Below are 19504 nucleotides of genomic sequence, written 5' to 3'. Positions count from 1 at the left end.
TATATTTGTAGAGGCGGAAAAAAGGGAGTTTGTTGAGAAATTGTGGGGGAGAAAAGAATGGAATCTTTTGGAATCAATGGCTGTTGGGCTTTGGACAAACAAAGGTGGAACTAAAAAGAGAAAATTTTTTGGTCATAAATAGAATATTCTAATTCAAATTTAGTTAAAATGAATATTAAAAATATTTAAATTTAATAAAATCATTTTTTTTAATGAGAAGTATATTAGCACTTTCTTAAAATATATTAGTAGGGGCTTTGAGGGCATGGGAATCCATTTATCTAGCTAATAAATTTTTTTATTGTTATAATCTTTATAATAATATTACTTACCTAAAATTAGCTTAAATTATTATAAAACCTAACTCTCGTATGCCTTCCACCTTCTTCTATGTGCCTACGCCTTTGCTAACCACTTAAATTAAATATTTAAATTTAATAAATTCACCTAAAATTAGCTTAAATTATTATAATAATATTACTTACCTAAAATTAGCTTAAATTAACTTAACTCTGAATCGGGCCGTGTTAATTCTAATTTGTAAATCATATTTATTTCCACCTTCTTCTATGTGCCTACGCCTTTGCTAACCACTTAAATTAAATATTTAAATTTAATAAATTCACCTAAAATTAGCTTAAATTATTATAATAATATTACTTACCTAAAATTAGCTTAAATTAACTTAACTCTGAATCGGGCCGTGTTAATTCTAATTTGTAAATCATATTTATTATATTCGAAATATCGTAGTACTCTAATTATCATACTTTTTTTTTTCTAATTTTATGGAAATGTAAATATAAAATAAGAAGCTTTTCATTCAATTACAATTCCTTAAGAAATTGACACATATCAGTATAAGTGAGTTTTTTGGGATCGTTAAGTATCCGTTTTGCAAATCAATTTTACCAAAGCCTTTTAGATAGAGCTGTCAACATTTGACCCGGTCCGAAAACCCGACCCGAACCTGACTCGAAAATTTCGGGTTCGGGTTAGAGATTTCGACCCGTTTGTAAAACCGGGCCGGGTTCCGGTTGGCCCGGAAACCCGAAATATCGACCCGGTTTGACCCATTTTTAATTAATTTAATAGGATTTTAAAGGATTTTTATGAAATAAATAAATGATATTTCAAAAAATTATAAACATTGTTGCCCAAATTAAATTAATCTTGATTTATTTTAAATTAATTGAAGTAAATCTTACCTTAATTTAATTTATATTTAAATAAATTGAATTAAATAAAAAAATTTAATAGTATAATTGGTCATTAAATTAGTTTAATTTATATAATTTAAAATAAAAATAGTTAATTACATACTTAATATTGTAAATAATAACTAAATAATTAATTAATGGTTGAATATTTAAGTGATCAAAGAGATAATTAATAATATAATTAGTAATTAAATAATACTTAAATAATTAATTATATCATTAATATGAGTATTAGTTAAATAATTTCTAATTTCAACAATAACTAACAAATTAATTATGGTTCAAAAATTATAATTAGATAATGAGTAATATAATAAATAATTTTATAAATAACACCTAAATAACTAATTTCATAATTTATAATATAAATTAGCTCATAGTTATATTATTTATCATTATAATATATTAAAAATAATTAAAATTAAATCAGCTATCTTAAATATGAATTACATTGTCAAATAATTTCTCAAAATTTATCAAAATTTAACATTAACATTTAACACCCCCAAAATTTATTAAATCCGAATTTCAAACAGCCCCCAAAGATTTGTCTTCGAGGCTTCAGTTCGTCTTCTCCATTCTTCGCAGCGCCCACGCTACGGAGCAATGTCCTCTGACGCTTCTTCAGCCCTAGCAGGTCAATCTCTTTCTTTTTTCTGTTAAAGATTTTTGTATGCTTCGCTTCCGTTTCGTCCCTCATGTAAACTGGCTTCCATCGTTTGTTTTCACCTTTGGTGCAGTGAGGGAGAAGGTTAAGAAGTTTCTCGATGCCGCGCGAACGGGAAAACTCGAGCTTTTCAAAAGTGAGATTTTGCTGTATATATGGTTTATTGGGGTTGTAGTTTTCTCTTTTTTCTTGGTATTTGATGTTCTTGATGTTGTGCAGAACTGGCAATGCAGCTGGACGAAGGGAAGGGGTTGGCGAGGACTGTGGCTGATGTGAAGGATGCGAACAATCGAACGGCTCTTCACTTTGCGGCCAGGGAGGGGAAGACTGAGGTCTGCAAGTACTTGCTGGAAGAACTGAAGCTTGATGCTGATGTGAGAGACGATGACGGTATGATTCGTTTGTTCCAGGCTTTGCTATGTTTTGATGCCTTTCGCTGCTTGCTTGGAAATCCTATTATAGATTTGCTTTCTTAGGAACACTACTAGCGTCTTTAGTCGCTAGTTACTTCCTTGCTCCGCTTCTCTATCAATTGCAAATTATGTGCTAGTAGCAAGGCTTCATTTTTGGCCCCCAATTTTAAACTGCAGATGTGCGGCTTAAAAATTTTGGTGTATGTATGTTTGTATGTATGTATTATACTAATTGACTCAGAATCATGATTATAATCACCGCTATCATTAATATACTCTTCAATGCAACTTTCACCATCATCGTTAAAAAAAAAATATTTGTTAAGCTGGCCATAAAAAAATTACAGTTCATTGTCATTACCTGCTTTATTTGTGTAGAGGTGTCTCAGCTGTGTTAGAGTTTATCCTGACCATATCATGTTATACTTTTGGAAAAGAAAGTATATCATTACCTGATTTTTCAATGAGTCTAACATATTTCGGTCTTTTTGAAGTTTTAGTGTTTCATAGTTTTCAGCTGAATGAATTAGTAATTTGCAGTAAGATGAAGCTTAATGCATTCATATATTCCATGGAGATTGTGTTCTTTAGATTAAACTTGGTTTGCTACCTTAACTCTTCTTTTTTTAATGGCTATATTAATTGAATAATTCATCTATTGCTAGCTATCATAAGAATTGTTACAAGTTAGTGTTTTACTTACTTGTTTGCAATCCTTCTTTAAACATATTTTTTGCATCTGTATGTAACATTTTTTAGTTATTTTTTTAATAGGTGAAACTCCACTTCTCCATGCATCTCGTCAAGGACATTTTCAGACTGTGAATTATCTCCTAGAACAAGGAGCAAATCCTTCTGCTGCTAGTGAATTGGGGGCCACTTCTTTGCACCATGCGGCTGGAATTGGTCTGTTTTCTTTTCTTGTTGAAACTTGAAAACTTTAATTTTGTTGTTTAGATGTACTTTAATATTTCATTAATGCATACCTATAGAATCTTGTATGCTTAAATATATACACTTTTTTTCTTTTATAATTTGAGTCTAACGTATATACACCCTCCATATTATTCTTGATCTGATCTCTCAGCTTCTGAGTAGCATGCATTAATTGGTTTACATAAAAAAATCGAACCAAATCAAGTATATTTGGTTGGTTTGGTTCGATTTATTTACTGTGATTCTGTTTTTGGTTTTGGAATAAGGGTTTTTTGAATTTTGAAAAATTCGATTAAACCTAGAAGTCAAAATGTTTTCAAACTTAAAGAAAAAAAATATTCTTATTACTATAAATTTTGGTTTGACCTATAATTTGGTTCGGCATAATTGGTTTAACAAATCCATCAACCAATGCCTCCGAATTGATTGAATACATATATTTTGATTTGGTATAATGTGTTTAACAAATCCGCCAACCAATCCATCTGAACTAACCAAATTCACTATATGCTAAGTTTGTGCATCCTCACATATTATTAGCAGGATTGTCAAACTGATGGGGTTGGATTGATGGGACAAGGAGTTGGAAAATGAAATTTTGTTGAATTAAATATTCTCCTTCAGGAGTAAATTTAAGTAGGATTAATAATAATTATTATTATTCAGGAATAAACTTAACTCAGATTAAACTAATTCTTTATCAACTATATCTACTAATCTAAGAATGAGAACTATATAAATAGATGTTTTGAGGCATGTGGTTGAACAACTTTTGTTATATAAAATTTTTCTTTCTAAATTTCAATCTTGTGTGTGCAAGTTGGTTGTGTGATACATTTTGTACACGACAAGTGTGGCTACTTGAATCTTGGGAAAGCATCATATTTGATTACTTTCAATCCTCATTCCTCTACATATTTTGAAATTAGCTTGTTATTACTCTTATTCTGTTCAAATTTGGCACAACTAAGATTCAATTTGTGAGAATTAAATTACAATTGCCCGTTGGATTTTGTGTTCCTAAATTCTTACCAATTTCTTTTAATTATTATGATCATTTTGTTATCATTTGGGTTCTAATTTCAGTATTGATTATTTATATTTTAAAAAAATAAGTTGTTGAATTAATCGGTGGCTTGTGATATGTGAGTCCTCAAATTGAATTAATACTACATATCATTTAGTTGCATTAAGAAACTCTAACCGTGAGATTTCCTGCATCAACATGCAAGTAATCTGCTTGTGGCATCTCCATATTGTCAGTTCATTTGTCCCTAGTCCCAACACATTCATGGTGTGCTAGTCTACAGTCACTAAGAAGATTCAAGGCAAGGTTTGGTAATATTTAATTCAATTGCCATACATTAACTTCCAACCTTGGGAAACAACCAAAAGTTGCCAGCATAGCTCTTTAAATCTTCCTTGTCATTCTTGTTCAAGGTAGGGTACTAGAAGCTTCTTCTACGTCCTTTCAATCAATTCTATAGAAGCCTTATTTTTATGATCATGATTTAACTTTACAAGCCCTTTTTTGCCTACAACTCCTGAAAGATGAATAGGTGTTGACAGTAACTTAGCAATGTCCTTAGGATTGGTTTTTGAGCTTGTATAGCCAGTTGACACTCTTGTTAGCTTAATTATTTGGATGGACCTTAGTTTGTGTAAAAGCTGCAATGTTTTTTCTGCTGATTTAGCTATATCATCTTTATCACAATCATCACTATTCTTATCCCAACTATTTGGGATTGGATTTATGATTCCTAATTGTCCATTCTTCTTAGTGCTAAATCTTTAATCAATTTTTTTTATTTGTAAAACTGTCCTTCCAAGGAATTCTGAATTTCTTAGTTTTGCTAGCATCTTTTCATAACTGTCCATTTTGCACTAGTCTTATTTTTCCTGTTTTGTTTTTTCTTTTCTTCTGTACCAGATGATGCTTAGGATGTTTATTGTTTGTCATACCTAGCTAATCCTTTAAACTCACTATTATCTTCTTAAATATATGTATTTCTTAAAATTGTTAAATATCCTATATTTTCTCTTCCATTCCATTTTAGACTCTTTTTCTTAAATTGATAAATTGTAGGAGACATTGAGTTGCTGAAGCTTTTACTTTCCAAAGGAGTAAAAGTTGATTCAGAAAGTGATGCTGGTACTCCTTTAATTTGGGCTGCTGGCCACGGACAACAAGATTCGGTGAAGGTTTTGTTGGAGCATAAAGCTGATGTATGTTGTCATATTGGCAGTTAAAATTTATATGTTTACTCTTGAAAATTAAAATGAGAAGAAGGGTAAAAAAAGATATTTTATGATTGAATTTTATTCTTTTATTTTATATAAAAAATTATAAGTAGTTGTACCTAAATTAATAGAGATGCGAGGGAAAGAAATAAATCTGAAAACGAGTGTTTAATTCTAGAGTCATAAATCTGAGAACTGGTCTTTAAATCTGAAGAGAGTACTTATGGTAGTCCAACTGTCATAATATTGTCTTATATATTTTCTACTTGATAGTTTAGCTCTTCTAATAATTTTTTTAACTCTTTTCCTTCACAAATACCTAGTATCATTGCCCTGTATTCAAGCTCAGCCCTACTTCTTGAGACCATATATTATTCATTACTTCATATTATTATGATTGCCTAAACATTAGACATTAGGTAAATGAGGATCTTCAGTGTGATGTATCTCCAGCTTAATTAGCATATGTGAACATTTCAATTTTATCACTGGATGACTTTTTACATGAAATGCCTTTCCCTCCCAATATGTCATCTTGTCCTCAAGGAGGTGATTTATGTTTGCTTTAGTCTTTTTTGAGAGGGCTCTAGGCCCGGCGTCTAGGGATTTGGGAGAGCCGGATCTTCCTCTCCAATTGAAGATCCAATTGTATCTTGCTTTTTCTTTCATATATCTTGCAAGGAAAATAATTTTGGTGTGTTCTTCTTCCTAATTTCTTATTGTTGTTTGCTGATTTCAAAGAAATTGTATCCACTTTTTATCAAATTGGTATCAGAGCCGTGTCCTGGGCTTGACATTTACTTGCCAAATTCTGCTGCGTTTTCCCCACCAAATTGTTGATTTATGCTAGTTGAATACTAGAATTATTATTTTTTGCGGTTTGGAGCCTTGATCCGGGTACCTGTGCCGGGAAGAAAGATAGAAGTGTTGGAGGGAGACATCGGACAATTGAAATATGAAATTTTGGATCTCCAAACTCAATTTTCATATTTCAAAAGTCAAATTTCAGCCGTCCATGAGAAGATTGATGAAAAATTTATCATCCTAGAGGAGATGTTGAAAAAGTTTCTCGAGGGCCAACCCAAGACGGCGTTGTTAGAGGCGAGGGAAGCCTCCAACAGCTAAGAAAGTCGGGAAAAACCCTATTTTGATAAGGCTAAAAGAAGATCATGAGGTGGAGATTTTGGAGGGAGGAGAGAATGCCTCCACTAAAGCCTATTCCTAAGGAGGAGTCGGGTAGAGGGTATGAGGAGAGATGTGAGAGGGTCGGGTATGAACGAAAGGGTGCTGAATTTGAGAGGAGGGGTGGAATTTGAAAGGAGAGGGGCTGATTATGACCGAAGGGGTATTGAATTTGAAAGGAAATGGACTAAATTTGAAAGGAGAATAACTGATTATAATCCAAGGGGTGCTGAATTTGAAAGGTGGAAGTGAGATTTTGACGAAAGGTTTGGGTACGAACATATTGGTGAATATGAAATTATGGAGAAAATAGGGTGAATGGAGGAGATCCAAGGGTGAGGAACCTAAAGGTGCCTATTTTTGAGTGTGATGGTGCACATGGATGGATATACAGGGTGAAAATGTATTTTAATGTCAATAGGTTGGCGGAGGGGCGACTAACGGCGACCGAGATGCACTTGGAGGGGAAAACGTTGGCATGGTACCAATGGAGGGATACGAGGCTACCCATATGGACTTGGAGGGAATTTAGAGAATGCTTGTTGGATCGTTTCTGAACCAGCAGGGGATGCGACTTCCATAAGCAATTCTTCGCCCTGATACAGGAGGGGACAATGGTGGAGTACCGTGAGCAGTTTGAGCACTTGGCTAGCCGACTGGATTGGCTTCTGGAGATTGTACTGGAGGGGAACTTTATGAAAAGGGCTCAGACCAGAGATTTAAACAATAGTTAGAGTGATGAGGTCTCGTGATTTGGGAGAAGGCTATGTAGCTAGCCCAATTAATAGAGGATCAGAGGCACTTGGAGATAGGGGCTAGAGTCAACAGCTCAAGGGGTTCATACAGGATGACCACCACCTTTTTGGCTCTAGGGACAAGATATATAGCGTGCTGGATGTCTCTAAGCGGGGGTAATTAATCAGGGAGATCATCAGGGAAGACATCAGCAAAGTCCCTCAGTGTGGGTTGGACCTCCTGAGGAATAGGCTCATCAGACTCAGAGGAAGTCTCACTGCCAACCAAGGCATATAGGGGTGCGCCTTGGGCAATCTCAGAATCCAGAACCTTGGCGGTTACAAGGTTCAACCCCTTCTTGGGCTTGACAGGGTTGGGTTTAAGATCATCCTTAACCCTGGGCTCCGTTGGCAAGAGTTTGGTCTTTTTGCTCACATGTTTAAGCACGCAGGTGTTTGAACGCCCATAGATGTAGACATCATTATTAAAGAGTCAGGGACGCCCTAGGATGATTTGTCCAATATCCATCACCAGAATGTCACACTACACATTCTTCTTATAGTCAGCAAAGGAGATGGGTATGAAGCTTCATTCCTTCACATCTAAGACAGTGGAGTTGACCCAAATCACCTTATAGGATTTAGGGTGAGGAACGACGGACAGACAAAGCCTAGACACCATGCTAGAAGAGACAACATTGATGCAACTGCCACTATCCACTATGACTTTAAAATTTTATCTTTAATTTTGGTGTAGGTGTAGATTGAAGTCCTACGCGGCAACGCCAATCATCAGTGGCAACAGGTTGTGACAGTGCACATCTCACCACGTAGATGGGAGAGGTGTCAACTATCTGTATATAGTGGACAACAGCAGTGTCATCGTCCTCAAAGAATTCATCATCATCTTCAACTTGGTGAATCTAGTCAGCCTTGGGCTCAGGCTCTTCTTTAGTGATCTCCTCAATAATAGTGACTTTGTAAGGACTAGAACACTGAGAGGAGATATGCCCATACCACTGGCATCGAAAGCACTTGGTCCCTAGGTGAGACCTAGGGGTAGTCAGGGTGGGAGGCTTACTCCTAAAGTCAGGACGGGGTGTGGGAGGACCAGAAGGTGGTCGGGTAATGTTTTCAGGGGTCGACCGGGCAGTGGAGTGGTGAGGGGCCGAACCACTGGAGGGTCGGTAGGAAGGTCTAGAGTCTTGGTGTTGACTAGAGTGTTGGGGACGAGTTTTCTCAAGGTCTAACACTAGGTTGTAGGCATTTTCAAGAATAGTAACGTTCCGGGTAAACAGTTCGTTGCGCAGGTCCTCGTGCAACCTGGTACGGAACATGGACAGAATTTGAGCAAGGGTAGTAGAGGTCTCCCCCTTGCAGCGAATCAGGTAATTGTCAAAAGTTGCAATGTATTCCTTCACCTGTTTATTGCCCTGTGTTAATCTATTCCACCTATCTAGGAGACTAGTGAAGTATGAAGGAGATAAGTGCTTTTGCTTGAGCTCGCATTTCATTGAAGGTCAATCAGTGATGGGGTATTCGTTACGAGATTCCCTAAGGCTTTCTAAGTGGGCCCAATACTAGCTAGCTCTACCCGTTTGTTTCATTTCAGCGAACCTAACCTTCCTTGCTTTAGAAATGTTGTACCACTTAAAGAAACTATCCATGCCCTTGATCCAGTCCATAAAGAGTTGGGTATTAAGAGTTTCGTCAAAGGTTGGGGCACCGACCTTGATGTTTTTCAGTAAAGGTGTATCAGGGTCATTATGAAAGTCGTGACCATACTGTTGAGCTCGATAAGGGGCACGGGGGTGTCCCTCATTTGGTAAGGTGTCATCCCGTACATGGAAGGAGGCCTAGAAGATGTGTACAGAGTAGGGTGATTGTGTTTATTTGACCTACCAACAGATCTAAGGTCCAGTGAATTTGTTCTGGGTCCATCCTATGTCTAAGGGTGACTGACTCAGATTTATGTAAGCAAGAAGAAAAATAATATGATAATACAAGCAAGTAAATTGATGAGTGCAGGATGCGATTTAGAGGCTAATACATGAAATAAAATTTTCCTTATAGGCAATTAGGCACCTAAATACAACCATGCTCTGATACCAGATGATGTAGGATTAAATGCTTAAGGTGATGTTTAATATGAAATTACATGCTTTGTAACAAAGTAAACACGATTACTCACTTCTAGCAATTTTAAATGAAAGATTAAAACAATGGAGTGATGAATAGGTTAGGCAATTAGTTACACGATAATCGTAGGAGCACAAAATAATCTCCTTAAATCAAGTTTTGCATTACATGGAAGTTTGCAAAGAGAATCCCAATGTTAACATTTAGACTAGTCACTATGAAAAGAAATCCTTCACTCAACTCTTTTAATGATTGGTGGAAACGGAGAAAGCTAACATAGCCTTTGTGACGCCACAATGAAGGGAAAACTTAGAAGAGAAAAGACTTGGATGAAAGTTCACCTTTATCAGGATTCAGAAACAATTTGCCACTGGACGGGAGGGTGCTATTGGTTAATAGCGGTGACGATGGAGAAGATGATCCTCTATACGTAGTCTTCAACAGATTGGTCGTTCTCAAAGTTGATGTCGAAGAATTGTGACCGGAGGATGTCAATCAACCCTTGATCATTGAAAACAAAGCTGTGGTCATGTTTCGGATCAGCCATACATGAAGGGAGACAAACTCTAGCTTGGGAACTTCTGGATAGCACACAACAGACTTTCGGATGATGGGACAACAAATAATCTTCGCTGAAAATTTTGGACAGCTGTCTTTTTTATATGTTCAGGAAATCTGGACAGCAATTGGCGATGTGGAAATCCCTCGGGGCCGGGCGAGGTTCGGTGGAAGGGAATTAGAAGAACTAATTCCAAGGAGAGAGGGAGAGGTGGTGAGGGGCTGGCACCAGAGGAAGGAGAGGGAACGTGGCTCCGGATTTTGTATGTTGACAAAGGGATGGATGCAATTCAAAAATCTGAACTTTAATTTTAGATTTTGAGGTTTGAGAGGGAGGGAGAAGTATGAATTTGAATCTCCTCTAATTGGGGATAGGGAGGAGCGGCACATCTTAATGGGAGAGGATTTGATTGGGAGCATTAAATGGAAGAGTTAATGGGAGAGAGAGGGAACAAGGGCAGGGGCTGGCGCCTTGATTAGGGAGAGGGGGCTTTAAGTGGAGGAGTTAATGCTTGCTTTATTTATAATCTTGAAATAGGAATGATTGTTTTAAATCAAATCTCATTTAAAATTCAAATAGACGAGATTTAAGGGACTTTCCTAAAATAGGGTTTCTCATTTAGGAAATAAAATCCAAATTCAAATCCAATTGAATATGAATTTCAAATAGTTTCCCAAAGATACAAGGAGTTAAATTAGGAAGGGTTTTGAATACTAGGTTTGAATTTTGGAGTCAAGGAAGGGAGGGAGTGGACGGCGGCTAGGGTTTTGGGGCAAGGAGGCTGACGGCTATGGGAGGGAAATAGCTTGGGGTTAGGTGGGTGTGGCGGTTGGCGAGCTAGGCTTAGGGCCGGCGGTTTGGGGGAGAGGAGGTAGTGGCTGATGGGGAGGTGGCATCCGATGATATGGGAGGGGAAGGAGAGGGTGGCCGGCGGTTGGAAGGGGAGGATTTTGGAGGAGGAGGTGGACCATGAACCCGAACGCTTCTTGTGGTTGGTGGGTAGTACGCCGCCCTCGCCTAGGGACTTCAAACTCATCAAGAATTCTCACTAGAACTCTCAAAACTCACAAAGGAACACAAGTGCAGAAAAATATCATCATAATCATCATTACCTCAAAAGATGAGAAGGCGGCTTTAAATAGCCAACATACAATGAAGGAAATAAAAGACAAACATGCCCCTAGAGCTTACATAGGACTACTCCCTCAAGTGAGGGTACAAATGGAAAATATGCAGTAATAAACTCAATACAAACATAATAATAAATCTAATACAACTGATGACTCAAAAGTAAAGCGGTGTAATCGTGGCCATAGATCGTTGATCCCATCTCTGGTAAACTCTCTATGGTCGGATGTCCTCATCATTTTGTCTTGGCTCAATTTTTGCTAAGCTACTTCAAGCGGATGCTATACAGCCAGGCTATCAAGGTTATCAATGGCTAGGGTATTATTCGAAATGGATGTTACATCGTTGGAGGAAAAAAATTGGATTAGCTCCACAATTGGTGACTATTTGCAAACAACACAGTTTGAAGAAATTCCTTGTCGTTCCTTTTTCAACATTTTTTGTCACAAGCTACCAGGATGCTTCAGAGCACACCTAACACCACTGAAATTCACCAGCAATTGTACAGCGGAGGACGTTCATATGATAAAAATCCATCTTCGAATGCAATGGTGGTAGTTCCAACTGCTTCTGATCTGATTTGCAATCAAAACTTTGAATCAATTTAGTTATTGTATTAGAATTAGTTCATTTTTGGGTTGCTAGTCCAGAAAAGTTATTTAACCATATTTTAGTGATGTAGACCCATTTAAGGATTTTTACTTTTTTCTTGTGATGATTTTCCTGTTGCTGGGGACATTTGTGATTCGGACTTTCTATCTGTTGGCTTGATGTAGCATTTCTAGCACATAAGAGCTTCGGAATAAAAAATTTCAAATTATATATTTCATGAGGGGAGGAAAAAGCAATAAAATATTTCTTCACTCTCCAAATATGCTAGGTTTCAAATCAGACATTTTTATTGAGGAAACGTTGGTTCATTTGCCAGCTGTCGGACTTGTCAGCTGTGTTTTCTTTTTAGTTTATCTTTTCATTTAGCTATATTTTGTGATTGCTTCATATTGTACTCCTTCAAATGACTGATAATATAATTTATTCTGGTAAAAAAATCCCATTGAAAACATTTAACATGCAGTGTATAATAAGCTAGAGGGAGGTTTCAATATTTAGTTTACTTTTTAGATCTGTTTTTAAATATATTTAATTATTTATTTGGTTGCAGCCGAATGCAGAGACAGAAGATGGTATTACTCCACTATTGTCAGCTGTAGCTGCTGGGTCACTAACATGTCTGCAGCTTTTGATTGAGGTATATGTACTATGAAATATAGTAAACTCCTTCAAACAATCTAAGGTGATTGCAATTTTTTTCTGACTTATTCTGTAATTGGTTTTAGCTTTAGTTGTCAAACTTGTTATTTTAAAGATCTCACGTTTTTGTTTTCTTTAAATTTAATACCCAGCTGTTTGTTTTTTGAAATAAAATATTAATGGGTATGATAGTTCTATGCGGAGCCAACAATCTACTGTAAGTGCAAGGAACTTATAGATGAAAGAATTTGATAAATGATCTCGTTTTGATTACTATACTGTTAACTGCAATGCCTTAAATTTTTGGTGTTGAAATGGCAACTGTTATAATGCTTTGGGTTCTTGTTAGACCGGCCCAGGATGGGCCGGTTGGCTTCGCCGGAGAACTTTGGAGAGTTGTTCTTCCTCTCGGATTGAAGAACAAATTGTATCTTTGCTATTTTCATTGTCTACTAGTAAAATACAAGTGTTTTCTCCTCATCTCCTGCAGTTTTCCTCTACTTTTCTACTGTTTTTTGCTGATTTCCTGCTGTGGACAGCAGTTCGCTTTGAGATTTGTTGCTAAAGTGATTAGGGAATACTTGAAATCTAGTATTTCCTATCAGTTCTCTGCTGAAGCTACTATGCTTATTCTGGCGTTCCATAATCTCATCTATTTTTAAGAAACAATATAAATATGTGCCTATTTTGAGTCAACTTATGACACTATCTGGCAGGAGAGTTAATCGCATTACTTCTGAAGAGTTTGCTCTTTGAGATTTTTCTACTTAGCTAGCCAAAAACATGAAACATAGTGATTTTAACAAAATCAAGGCTTTCTCATATTGTGTGGTAAGTGGCTTTGTTACCATCTAATATCAAATTTTTTCAGTGGAATTTGTTTTTTCCATATAGTTTTATATAATGTTTAGCCAGTTACTCGTTAAGAGGTTATAGAGTTGTGTTACTTGCCCTTGCCTCGATCATTTTCTCTTTGCAACTTTTTCCTTTCATGTATTAAACTACAGCAGGAGTGGTCAATATGAATTTTCCTAGACTACACGTCAAGCAGTGTCAATAAGCCACAATGTGCATGATTTCTTAACCTTTGGAAATTAATGAGTTGGAATAGCTTAGGGTAAGGCCCATTTTTAATCGTAGATGTTTAGGACATGAACTCCAGCGATCCAACACTTTGAAGTATCTTTAGCAACAATTCTGTTTGTTTGAACTTTGCAAGTAATCACTCTAAAATTTTTCTCTTTGTATACTTTTGTTGACGTGGCATTAAAATTTGGAATGCAAGGAGAGTAGAAGTGAAGAAGTTTATTGGAGTAAAAATTATGGTTCTCTGTTTGATCAAGTTACTATTAATCATACAATATAATATATTTTCCTGCAATAACATATTCATGTAATTCTCAAAAGAAAAACAAGCCTTGAAGTACTAAATGTTTTTCTTTGTCATAGATTTTGAGTACACATTAGTAGTCTTGACTTGAATATTTCCTTTTTGATAGGCAGGTGCTAGCACCAATATTAAAGCGGGTGGAGCAACTCCGTTGCATGTTGCTGCGGATGCTGGGAGCAAGGAAATTATCAATTGTTTACTTAATGCTGGAGGAGATCCAAATGTTCTTGATGAGGTATGATTGCTTTGATTCATACAAGTTCTGATAAAGACTTCGACCATGAAATACTCTCTATTCCTCAGCAACTGCCTAATTGTTCTCATGTATATAGCATTAAATTCAAGCACTGCCTAAGGCATGCTTGGTTGTCCATTAAGTGAGAGGAAGTAGATGTGGAAGTTTCTTCTAAAAAGATTATTTGGTTATCGAGCTGAGAAGCGACTCCTTTTTTCCCTATTGTTTGGCTGTCATATCCAAGTTTGAAATTTTCTCATGGTCAAACCCACACTGATATGTAGGTTCAAACTTAAGGATTGAAGTGAAGATCTTAATAGGCGGACATCTTCATTCGGATCATAATTTTCTTGAATCACTAGGAAGTCTTCTTTATTTGCATGTTGAGACTTGTAAAACTAGAAAGCATTGGAACACTAGCTTAAGCATGAGTTTTTTGGGTGGGATATTATCATGCACGGCCGTCTTTTGGCTTGTTCACGAGGAAGACTGTTAGTAATTTTAAAGTTAGTCATTCTTTATTTTCTTAACTCTAGCTTGACGATCTTTGAAAATCTAATAATGGTCTTTTGGTAACCTTGCCCATTATCAAGAAGAAAATTAATGAGCTCTTAGGTTTACTTGAAATATGATGATTGGTGGCCCACACATTATCAAACAACAACAACAACATCAAGCATTTATTCCACTATGGGATCAGTTACATGAATCTTCTTTATCATTGTCATGTTAAGAGTCAAAAACTCATTTAAATATAATAAAAAAGATCATTTCTAATATTTTCTAATTATGTTTTTTTAAGTCTACCTCTACCTTTCTTAACATAAGTCAAATCTAATACATCTATTTTTCTAACCAAGTCATCAAAAGGCCAACGTTTTGTGTCCAAACCATCTAAGACAACTCTCTATAATCTTATCTGCCACTGGAGCTACTCCAATCTTTTCACTTATATGCTTATTTTGAATCCTGTCTCTAAGAGTAAAACCACTCATCCACCTGAGCATCCTCATCTTTGCAACACTTAATCTAATTTTATGTTTCTCTTTTAATGGCCCACACATTATCGAGAGAAACTTACTTTTTGGATGCTTTGATTTATTTGATGCAGGGTGATTGTGGCCTACCCATTATTAGGAAACTATTTGCTTATAATTTGTAATACATGTTCCCATCATATGGGTATCAGTCCTACACAAGTTTGTGTTGGTTTATTAGCATCGAATCGGCAACTAGGCCCAATCCAATAGAATTAACAATGATCATGACACAATAATCTCCATGTTAAAAAAATAAGAACAAGCATGGCCTTTATTTGTGTGCTAGGCAATTTCATGATTGTCGTATATTGCAAAGATAAAATATATCCTAAATTTAAAAATGCTATGCACATACCAAGGCTCATGCTTTCCTTATGATGAGATCAACCATTAGATGTCATAATCATAAGGTTGTAACACTATCTATAAAGCTCCCAATTGTCAAATTCAAATTGTTGCTTATAAAATATAAGTGTTTTATAGCCAATAGACTAATCTTAATAAAATATTATCTATCACGATCAAGAGAGATAATTAATTATTAGGGCTATTGCTTATGAAAAACCTAGTCTCACTAAAAGGTGAAATGTTATAGTAATGTTGTTTATAATATCAATGTGTCTTTTGAAAAATTAATCTGTATGTATATACATTGAACAGAGTTTGGTAGGGATTTTTTGAAGCGACAATTTGTTGATGTTTGATGATAACTAATGTACTTGAGCTATATTTATGAACTCAGAAAATTGAAAATGAATTATTTTTTAGACGAGGAACAACGTTAAAATTAAATTTGATAATCAGCTCTGATTTAAATAGTTAATTTACTAACATTTTCAGGGATAAATTCATTCATAATTGTTGGAGAAATGATGCTAGTCCTATAGCTAGTTTTATCATAGAAAAGCCTGACTTTATGGGCCTTTGACCCCTGTTTAGTTGCCCAAAGACAAGATCAGACTATGCAAAGATGCTGTGTGGCCTTGGCTACGATGCAGGTGGTAAAGGTCAACGCAATTCTTATTATATCTATCAGTTGATTGAATGTTTGGTAACTCAACCATTACAAGTACTTGCAGATGTCGAGTGTTTATCATGGCTTTTTTTTCTTCTGTTTTTTTACCCTGGCTGAGGCCCTGTCCCACTGAAAACAATACCCTTTATTTTTGGATTGCAAGGTGATGGAAAAATGCACCATTTCAATGCTTGTTTTGGTTGCAGGATGGTTTAAAACCTATACAAGTTGCTGCTGCAAGAGGCAATCGTGTAGCTGTTCAGATTCTTTTTCCTGTGACATCTCCACTTCCGAACCTTTCAAAATGGAGTGTGGATGGCATTATTGAATTCATGGAGTCTCAGACAAGCAAGGAGCAGGTACGTTCATTAGTTTTGGTTTTCCTTTGTTGTCTCTGATACAAGTCACTATTTTTCTTTCTGACTATATCGCACATGCTTGAATTTTGAATAAATTAGCATATTATGTGAGTATTTTTATTTATGGAAATATGATGTACTTTGTAGGAAAGTGCAAAGGAAACTCAAGATCTGAAAGGCCTCACTTCAGAAAACTCAGAGATAGTTGAGGTTGCGTAAGAACCTTCTAAATTTTTCTTTCTGTATCTTTCTATTGATAGGCGCACATTTCTGCTTAGCATACTTCAAATTAACCATCATTTTGGTTAACCCTTTTTAAACAATTTGATTTGTGCCATTGTTTCTATTGATCTGAATTCTGACACTCTCGCAGAAAACATCATGTTCTAAAATTGACATTTTATGAACAATTTTCTTGTTCTTCCTGTGGCGTTGTTTGGAAGAAAGTTTTTTCAATTGAGAATTCTTATCATGCTTGTTTAACCTCAATTTTTCTAACATAATTTATAGACTACTGGTGACGAGAATTCCAGGGTAGAATTTTTTGCAACTCGTGTCGTTTTCTTCCTGTTATATTTAGTTAGTTGTGCAGGTAGCACCTGAAGCTAAGGAGAAAGCTTTGGAAGCTAAATCAAGGGGTGATGATGCCTATAAAAGAAAAGCATACTTAGAGGCCGTAGATGCTTATACCCAGGTAACAGTTCCAGAAACTTGTTTTACTTTTGCTAGCTCTTGGTAATAGCAATTTTCTATGGAGTCATTTAAATTTCTTGATGATAATGCTTGAATTACTAGCACAAATTCTTACCTTCTCGTGCCTTTTCCTTGCTTAAACTTTAATTGTCTTTGTCTCTCTCTTTCTCCTGTTTTCCCCATTCAGTCTCCACTCTCTCCATTATTCGTTCAACAGCACTCCCTCTCTTTCTTATTCAATTTCCAACAGATCGCTTGCCCTTGCCTTCTCTCCCCAGATCATGGTTGCTCCTTGTCTCTCTCTCTCTCTCTCTCTCTCTCTCTCTCTCTCTCTCTCTCTCACACTCTCGTCTAGTCGTTACACACTTCAATCTCTCTGTATCTCTCTCGGTCACCCTGTCTCTCCCCTTCATCTTCCTCGTGGTGAGAACAATACAATCAGTTCAATCGAACCGATTGTAGTCGGTTCAATTTTCCTCCCCGGAAGATTACCAACTTTAGACTTACCCGCAAGCATGAACTCAATTCTTATTGATATGCCACCAAAAATCATCTTGATCAGGTACAAATCTCGATGCATATTTGAATTAAAAACTTCCAAAATTAAAATCATGACCATCTGAACTCTGATTTTAGCAAACTTAGTCAAACTAAAAGTCTTAATGAGGCAAACCCAATAACAACAAAATTGGTCTAATTTGAGCCCAAATGAGCTCAAATCGAGGCCCTGAAGAATAATTAGAAATTTCATGATATTTAATTGGTGATCAAATGATCTCTGAATATGGCATGCTTCTGATCGAATCTAGCAATTCGACGAGGCAAATCCAACGAGCCTAAGATCGCTTGATTCCAACATCATTTAGGCACCTAAATGGTGAATAAACAATATAGGATCGAGAGAATCAATGCAGGTCATTCGATAGAGTGCTTCTGGTTTACTCTAAAATTTTCTCCATATTTATGGGACATGCCACTGCCAAAAATCTATAAATACCCCCACTCCCCACATGAAAGGCGGAGCTTGTACTCTTTTAGATAGAGAGGAAAGAAAGCTCTAGGGCTTAAAGAATTTTGGAGCTCCACCCAAGCACCACCACCAGCAAACCCTCGCTGACCATCGCTGTCAAACCTCCTTCTAATGGGCTTCTAATCGAAACTTTTGTCAACCGATCACCGTCATTTGACCTCTTCCTGCCATTGCTGCCAGACCTCTTCCCGGCCACCATCGGACCTCCACTCGACCTCCATTGTCGTACTTTTGCCTACTACAACCTTTGTCACCCGATTATAGTCCCTTCGACCTTATTCGCCCGCCGACTACATTCTTTCGACCTCAGTCTCCCTAACTACGATCCTTTGATCTCAGTTGCCCGACTTCGGTTCTTCCGACTTTCATTACCCGTCAATTACGGTTATTCTTATCTTCATCGCTAGCTGACTACAATCCCTCCGACGCTTGTGCCCAATTATGGTCTCTCTGACCTTTGTTTCCAGAGTACGGCTTCACCAACCTCCTTCACACGACTACGCTCTCTCCAGCCACTGTCACTAGACTATAGCCTTTCCGACCTCTGTTTAAAATTGCGCAATTAGAGGCGCGCCTCAAGGCGCGCCTTTGCGCAATTTTGCCCAAAAACGCCTCATAGCCTACGCAATTTTGGGCTTTCAAGAGGCGTACGCCTCACTGGGGCTGAGGCGCGCCTCAGAGGCGCAATTGCTCAACTCATTATGAGGCGTACGCCTCTCTGGGTAGGGTCCACTCACTTAAAATGAGGTCTTTTTCTCTCCTTTAACCCGTATCCTTCAGCATACCCGACTTTTCTCCCTCCCGCACGCTCCAGGTCGCGATTCCGAGCTCCCGCACGCGGTCGGCCTTGCTTCCCGCCGCTCCTCCCGCCGGCGCCGCCTCTCTCCGGCGAAGTGGAAACTTCCGGTCAACCTAAAGGAGTACTCCACATTGGATTTTAGGTATTTTTATTAAGTTTAGGGATATATTTTGCAAGTTTAAGAGAAACTAGGGTTTAGTTTTTTTTTTAATTTATTTTTAGTGTATTTGTTTTTTTGCTTTAGGAGACATGGTTAGAGGTAAAGAAAAGACGAATACGTCATTGCGGAGGGACCCTTCTTGGAAGTATAGTGTACAAGTTGACATTGGCGGCGGAGAGAAGAGCTATGTCTATTTAAAGTGCAACTTTTGTGAGAAAGTTGTGAAGGGCGGAGTAACCCGCATGAAGGAGCACTTATCATGCTCTCACAAGAACGTAGCACCTTGTGCAAAAGTGCCGGACAATGTGAAGGA

The 19504-nt window shown here is 36.9% G+C and overlaps 1 protein-coding gene across 1 annotated transcript in view; it reads left to right on the top strand.

The window, feature by feature from the left end:
* Positions 1 to 1756: 1756 nt before the first annotated feature.
* Positions 1757 to 19504, top strand: part of LOC110112727 (ankyrin-1) — a 20549-nt gene continuing 2801 nt past the window's right edge. The window contains exons 1-10 of the mRNA XM_020845040.2: positions 1757 to 1857; positions 1961 to 2023; positions 2107 to 2277; positions 3075 to 3206; positions 5323 to 5462; positions 12382 to 12468; positions 13970 to 14095; positions 16357 to 16509; positions 16657 to 16719; positions 17102 to 17203. Of these exons, the coding sequence (XP_020700699.1) occupies positions 1827 to 1857; positions 1961 to 2023; positions 2107 to 2277; positions 3075 to 3206; positions 5323 to 5462; positions 12382 to 12468; positions 13970 to 14095; positions 16357 to 16509; positions 16657 to 16719; positions 17102 to 17203 (1068 nt within the window). The 5' untranslated portion in view covers positions 1757 to 1826. The remainder of the gene's footprint in view (positions 1858 to 1960; positions 2024 to 2106; positions 2278 to 3074; positions 3207 to 5322; positions 5463 to 12381; positions 12469 to 13969; positions 14096 to 16356; positions 16510 to 16656; positions 16720 to 17101; positions 17204 to 19504) is intronic.

Source organism: Dendrobium catenatum, unplaced genomic scaffold, assembly GCF_001605985.2.
Source record: "Dendrobium catenatum unplaced genomic scaffold, ASM160598v2 fragScaff_scaffold_705, whole genome shotgun sequence".
Lineage (NCBI taxonomy): Eukaryota > Viridiplantae > Streptophyta > Magnoliopsida > Asparagales > Orchidaceae > Dendrobium > Dendrobium catenatum.
The sequence above is the reverse complement of the archived record's forward strand: the minus strand, read 5'-3'. Positions and strand labels throughout refer to the sequence as shown.